The sequence below is a fragment of the Xenopus laevis genome, chromosome 3S, assembly GCF_017654675.1.
Source record: "Xenopus laevis strain J_2021 chromosome 3S, Xenopus_laevis_v10.1, whole genome shotgun sequence".
Lineage (NCBI taxonomy): Eukaryota > Metazoa > Chordata > Amphibia > Anura > Pipidae > Xenopus > Xenopus laevis.
Window position 1 is genome coordinate 115,162,131 of NC_054376.1, and position 7,106 is coordinate 115,169,236.

Below are 7,106 nucleotides of genomic sequence, written 5' to 3' on the forward strand. Positions count from 1 at the left end.
TATATATATATATATATATATATATATATATATGCTTTTTTGGTTTTGATCTAATGCATACCTTGTCTACATATTCTACAGCATTCTAAAGACATGTTAATCCATCTACTGATAACTGTGAACATGGATTACTCTGTTGTCCATTGTAGAAATATTCAACATTCTCCAACAATCTCTCCCTGACACAACACACCTCACCCCACCCCACTCCATGTCATAGACCCATCCCTTTGCCCAGGAGACAAAAGGTAGCAACCCTAGCATTTGGCAATTAAAAAACTGTGGGTTATAGAGGCAGCCTGATGCTTAGGGGCCGATTCACTAAATTCGAGTGAAGGATTCGAAGTAAAAAAACTTCGAATTACGAAGTATTTTTTGGGCTACTTCGACCATCGAATGGGCTACTTCGACCTTCGACTACGACTTCGAATCGAAGGATTCGTAGTAAAAATCGTTCGACTATTCGATAGTCGAAGTACTGTCTCTTTAAAAAAAACTTTGACCCCCTAGTTCGCCATCTAAAACCTACCGAAGTCAATGTTAGCCTATGGGGAAGGTCCCCATAGGCTTGCCTTACTTTTTTTGATCGAAGGATATTCCTTCGATTGTTGGATTTAAATCCTTCGAAACGTTCGATTCGAAGGATTTAATTGTTCGATCAAAGGAATAATCCTTCAATCGTACGATCGCAGTATTTGCGCTAAATCCTTCGACTTCGATATTCGAAGTCGAAGGATTTTAATTCCTAGTCGAATATCGAGGGTTAATTAACCCCCGATATTCGACCCTTAGTGAATCAGCCCCTTAATGTAGATCAGCTTTTATTTGATAGACTCTGTGATAAAGTCTGGCATTAGATGCAGGAGCCTACAGTTCTGTAGTCTACAAACAAGGTCACTCCAGGAGCTCACATATCCACAAAAAGTCAGACTGGACATTAGTAAAAATTGCTGTTAACATATGTAATGCTCCACCTATAGAATTTATAGGGGATAACAAGGCACCTCAGACTCCTGGCCCATGTATAAAAACCCCTTAGTTTAAGTCATAAATCTATCACCCTGACATAATTGTTTTACTTTTTACCTTCTCTTTTAGGAAATGATGAATATAGTAAAAGCCATATACGATATGATGGGGAAGTACACCTACCCAGTTGTTAAAGAGGATGCTCCAAAGCAACACGTAGAAGTATTTTTTCAGGTACAGTATATTTAAAGAAATATTATACAGGCATGAGATCAGTTATCTGTAATGCTGATCCTGGTGTAAGAAAAAGTTGTAGCAGTAAATACTGTATCTGGTGATTAGCAACAAAGCTTCATTTGGAGATCTTTTTATATTTGAGGAGCTTGGGGGAGCAATGATGTACAGATTTAATGGACAATTTGGCGTGGGTGAGTTCCGCTGGAAGGATCTACAGGTGAATTAAGTATCACTGAGTTTATTGTATGATCTCCTTATATATTTATACATAGTTATATCACGCCTCTTCTCCAGCATAAAACAACCACCAACTTGTCTAACCTTTCCAGTATTATTGAGATATTTATACCCCAAACTTTTCTTTGGACTTCGTCTCTTTTAATAATGTGAAAAAAAAAAACTGGTGGGCAAGATAATCCAATTACCAATTCAGAAATATATTAACATTGTAACACAGAAACATAGTAACTTGGGTTACTCTCGCATCTCCCTTGCTGATTAGGTTACACATCCATCAAGTTCAATCTTTTAGGTCTATATATAACCTGCCTAACTGCCAGTTGATCCAGAGGAAGGCAAAAAACCCATCTGAAGCCTCTCCAATTTGCCTCAGAGGGGGAAAAATTCCTTCCTGACTTCAAAATGGCAATGGGACCAGTCCCTGGATCAACTTGTACTATGAGCTATCTCCCATAACCCTGTATTCCCTCGCTTGCCGTCCAACCCCTTCTTAAAGCTATCTAATGTATCAGCAGGCCTGGATTTGTGGAGAGGCCACCAGGGCCCAGGCCTAGGGCGGCAGGATTTTAGGGGGCAGCATGCTCCCCAACCACACCCACATTGGTTCATAAACACTGGGGATGCACAGGAGATACGATACAAGATGAGCTCAATCACTGCAGGCGCTCAGCCGGACAAAATAGGGAACGTTAGCTCTTCATCAAATATGGCTTTTGCAGTGATTGAGCTCATCTTGTATTGTATGAGTTGGGATTGTTTGCGCCTGTGGAGTTCTCGCGGGATGCCGCTGGAGGGGAGACGTGCCTCTTAGACGCCGAGTTGGTGAGCTCCGCATGTTTTTCCTCATAAACCTACTTTGTATACATGCACAGGAGATACAATAGTTTTTTAAAATTCCCATTGCTCCAGTCCTGATGATGAAAATTTAAGTGAATAAAAGGGAGGGGACAGGGGAGTTTAATGACTGCAGCCCAGGGGCGCCCACTATGTAAATCCGGCCCTGTGTATCAGCCAGCAGGACTGATTTAGGGAGAGAATTCTACATCTTCACGCTCTCACTGTAAACTTTAGAGGAAGCAGACCCTGCTATCTATTCCCCGCCCCAGGGTCTGCTTTCTCTATAGTTACATATGCTACGGTTCAGAATGTTTTATTTATAAAATCGTTCCTCATTACAATACTGTATATGGGTGAGTACTTTTAACAGTACATTCCTAATATTCAATCACGAGTGACATTTTATATTTCAGAAAATGGACAAAAACAAAGATGGTGTTGTAACATTAGACGAGTTCATTGAATCCTGCCAAGAGGTAAATTTAAAATTGTGGAATTGTCTGCATCACAATTAAGTGCATAGCACTGTTCTGGCACAGTCTTTAGCTTTTACTGTGTCCATATTATCTGTGGTGATGGGCGAATTTGTCCCGTTTCGCTTTACTGAAAAAATTCGCTAATTTACCGCAAAATTCATGAAACACCAAAAAATTATCCAAGCTCATTGAAGTCAATGGGCATCAAAATAATGTGGATCAATTTCGATGCCCGCGACAATTTTTATACTATTTTGTCCAAATGCATTAAAGTCAATAAGCGTTCGAATAATTTTGACGCTGAACAATTTTTATACGCGCGACTATTCTGACATTTTTTTTGATGTGGCGGATTTTTGCCGAGAATTTTCGCCGCAGTTTCGCTGGTGAATTCCAAAAGTGGAAATTCACCGCCTGGCGAATTTATTCGCCCATCACTAATTATCTGCACTATGAAAGAATCAACCTCTGTACATAGGCAGATAGGAATGTAACATTTTGTATAATTATCTGTTACTCTTAGATTGGAAATTTCCTTAGATTTAAAATGACCATTGCTTTTAAAGGGTCATTGTCACTACTATTTGTCGGACATAACTTCTACACAATTGTTGGAACACACAAACAATGGTTACAATAGTAATACAAATACAAATAACTTAAAAACCATAGAATATTTGTAATGAATGTATCTTGCAAAGTTTCTTAGGTTTTTTTTTTATTATGCAAAATTATATTCCCTTTAAAGGCAATAAAAAAAAGTGCAGAATTCTGCACTAAGCCAAAAGCAACCACTTCCAAAGAAATTTTTAGTCCAAAAAGTCGCTCGCGTCAAAATCGCCAGGCGTCAACACTATTCGGATGCCCATTGACTTTAACGCCGGCATCAAAATTGTTGCAAGTGTCTTTTCAGACGAGTGTCCAAGATTGACGCGGGTTTCAATTTTCAAGTTTTCAGAATTTCACGGGAAATTCATGAATTTTTCATTGAAGCGAAATGGGAGGAATTCGCCCATCACTAGTGGAAACCCATACCTTCTGAATTTATTTGCCCATCGCTATTGGGGACCCCTGTTCTTGACTAAGCCTGTATAGGAAATTATATATTGTGTGGTGAGGTCACTACTAGGATACCTGGGAAAGTCCAGGACGGAGCTTATTTATGCCCCAGGTTCCTAACAGAGTGGTTCCGGGACTGCTAGTCCAGCCCGGGTGTTTTGAGTTGTACTGATGTATTTCAGGTGGTTAATTAAAGAGGCAGCTCAAGCCAGAGTGGAGAGTTCCTGGCTGGGGAAAAGACACAGGAAAGCTGCCTGTGTGAGAGGGATTGAAATCACCAAAAGGTTTGGGATTTTATATCTTCCTGTATGTTCTTTGTTTTGGGGAGACAGGCGGTAGGCCTTCTCCTGGTTAGTTAGGAAAACTGACCTGTATTAGTTAGAAGCCCATAAAGTGGCAAGGATTTTGTTTGTTTTGTTTTTTTCTGCAAGAGACAATAAACTGCCAAAAAGAGACTATACTCTCATGAGTTGTGCTTGTGCCGTGGGCTGTGTTACCCCAGGAAAACTGATCCCAGCTACCCAAACTCTTACAATTGGCAAAGCTATAAAGTAGCACATAGCTTCCATAACAGGGGTCCTGGTATAGCAGAACATACTGTATGATATAAATCATTAAAACGCGTTGCACTGTACATAATACAGGAAAAAACATGCTTGAAAAAAAGGCTCCTAAATAAATAGAACCAATCAGCGTGAAATGAATCAAGAAATAAACAAAATACAACTTGACAACTACAGTCCAAAAATAAAAAATATTTGGGAAAAAAGGAAAAGAAGCAATGAAAGTTTAACTTCAGTGTGGTGGTAGGCATGGGTCCCTAAACAGTCTGTCAGTACCATATTGTATTGCAGAGCACATTTATGAAATATGAACATCAGTGTCCCATTTGGTCTAACATACGTCATCCCTGATCCCACTACTGTCAGTCCCCATAGTGACAGCAGTCTGACCTCCTCAATGGAATAATTAATGGTATTAGCTAATTGGCTGATTAACCAGCTTTTATTCCCAGTAACATAAGAGGGTTTTTTAAGAGTTATTTTTCTTTAAAACTGCCACCCTTGGCACTGGTTGGCCCTCGAGTGCCTATATTAAAAAATATGGCGCTGGATACAATTCAATGTCATATCCATAGATTTTGTTTTCAAAGATTTATGGGGGGTTTTTTTGTTTTTAAATCTTGCAATGTAATTTACAAATAAAAAAACAAACAAATACAAAAAGTATTGTAGAAGTGATACCTATATTGGTTAACAATAAAAAAAAATACATTGCAAGCTTTCGGAGCACCAAGGCCCCTTCGTCAGGCAAAATACAAATGAAAGCTAGAAAGGCACAGCATATATACTGTTAGATCAGTGACAGGTATTCATGGGCAATACATTAGGAAGTTACAGATAGACAGAGATCAAATGTAGAGATAATACAATGAATTAGGGTGGGTTGTAAACAGTCCAGGAGTCTGGATTCAGTCAGGTACACATTTTTTAATTAAAATATATTGGAGATAGGTTTTTCATTAAAGAAAGTAAAAATGGGATTTTATTTTTTTGCCTCTACATGCCCTTTAAGCTTTTTAAGGATATATGAACTGTTCTGCTACACTGTGGGGAAGATTCGAAGATAAAAATACTTAGAAATTCGACCATCGAATTGAAATATTTCGACTTCGAATATCGAAGTCAAAGGTTTTTTTCATCGAATTTGGGAATCCTGCGGTCGAAGTAAAATCGTTCGTAGAATCGAACGATTTTACTTTGACTTCCAAAAACTTAAGGTGGCCATAGACGCACAGATCCTATCGTACGAATCTTCGATTTTCGGATCGTGTGTGGTGAGTGCTGACATCTTTGTCCGGCGGAGATCGGTTGTTTGGTCGATCGGACAGGTTTGATTTTGACCCGACTGATCCCGCCGGAGCCCATTGTGCTTTGTAATCGGATCATACGGCTGTACGGCCGAACCTTCAGATTACCCCCGATATAGCTCGTTAATGGCATATCGGGAAAGATCCTCTCGTTTGGCAATGTCGCCAAACAAGTGGTTGTTTGCGTCTATGGCCACCTTAAGAAAAATGCTGTAGAAGGTCCCCATAGGCTAACATAGCACTTCGGCAGGTTTAATTTGGCAAAGTATTGAAGTCAAAGTTTTTTTAAAGAGACAGTACTTTGATTACGATTTTACTTTGAATCGAATTTGAAGTCAAAGTCAAAGGGGTAAATTTATCAAAGAGTGAAGTTCCACCACTAGAGTGAAATTCCGCAGCTCTCAATTCATTTCTATGGGATTTTGAAAGGCGGATTTATCAATGGGTGAAAGTGAAATTTCACCCTTTGATGAATACGCCTTTAAAAATCCCATAGAAATGAATGGGGAGTGGCGGCATTTCACTCTAGTGGCGGAACTTCACTATTAACTTCACTTTTTGATAAATATACCCCAAAGTCATAATATCCTATTCGATGGTCGAAGTATCCAAAAAATTACTTCGAATTTCTAATTTTTTACTTCGAAAATTCCCTCGAATTCACTTCGACCCTTGATAAATCTGCCCCTGTGTTTTAGTACCATAATGTCTATTATTTGTTTTCAACATCAAAATTAGGGTTCTTTTTAAAAATGCTTATTTAAGTTCATATCACTTATATGTTAATTCATATTATTATCTTTATATTACTTATAGAATAGTTCATATTATTGTTTCCTTTATTGCAGGATGACAACATTATGAGATCCTTACAACTTTTTGAAAATGTGATGTAGCACCATGGAGACACCTGTTATTTATTGTGAATATTATAAAACTGAAGCCGCAATATGGAAGAACAAAAAAAAAAAAGTCCAGTTCTCTTGAACACAAGGGGATTTTGGAGCTCTGCCATTATTAAAGTATTTAAGAGTTTTGTATGTATCCTAGTGGAGAAAAATCTCAAAAATCCCCCTGGTAAAAAAAGTCAATAAAACCATTTAAATTTTATATCCTTTTTCATGCATGCCTTTAAAGATAAAACAAAAAGTTGCTTTTATTTTAAAAAGACATTAAAGTGGACCTGTCATCCAGACACAAAAATCTGTATAATAAAAGTACTTTTCAAATTAAACATGAAATCCAATTTCTATTTTTTATTAAAGCATTCATAGCTGTTGTAAGCTCATTTAAAAATCTCAGCTGTCAATCAAATATTGTCTGCCCCTCTATGGCAGTGGCATAGAGGCGGGGCAGACAATTACTTTCACTTTCAATTTAGCACTTCCTACTTGTCACTGCTCTCCCCACATTCCCTC

The 7,106-nt window shown here is 38.3% G+C and overlaps 1 protein-coding gene across 4 annotated transcripts in view; it reads left to right on the top strand.

Annotated features, from left to right (window-relative positions):
• The window catches only part of kcnip2.S (Kv channel interacting protein 2 S homeolog), a 110,075-nt gene extending 103,259 nt beyond the window's left edge, over positions 1-6,816 (top strand). For 3 of the 4 annotated variants that reach the window (XM_041588754.1, XM_041588756.1, XM_041588757.1), the window contains 3 exons: positions 1,099-1,203; positions 2,697-2,759; positions 6,537-6,816. In XM_041588754.1, coding sequence (XP_041444688.1) covers positions 1,099-1,203; positions 2,697-2,759; positions 6,537-6,584 — 216 coding nt within the window. In that variant the 3' untranslated portion in view covers positions 6,585-6,816. Of the gene's footprint in view, positions 1-1,098; positions 1,204-2,691; positions 2,760-6,536 lie in introns of all 4 variants that reach the window. The other variant, XM_041588755.1, reaches the window with a different exon arrangement.
• Positions 6,817-7,106: the final 290 nt, after the last annotated feature.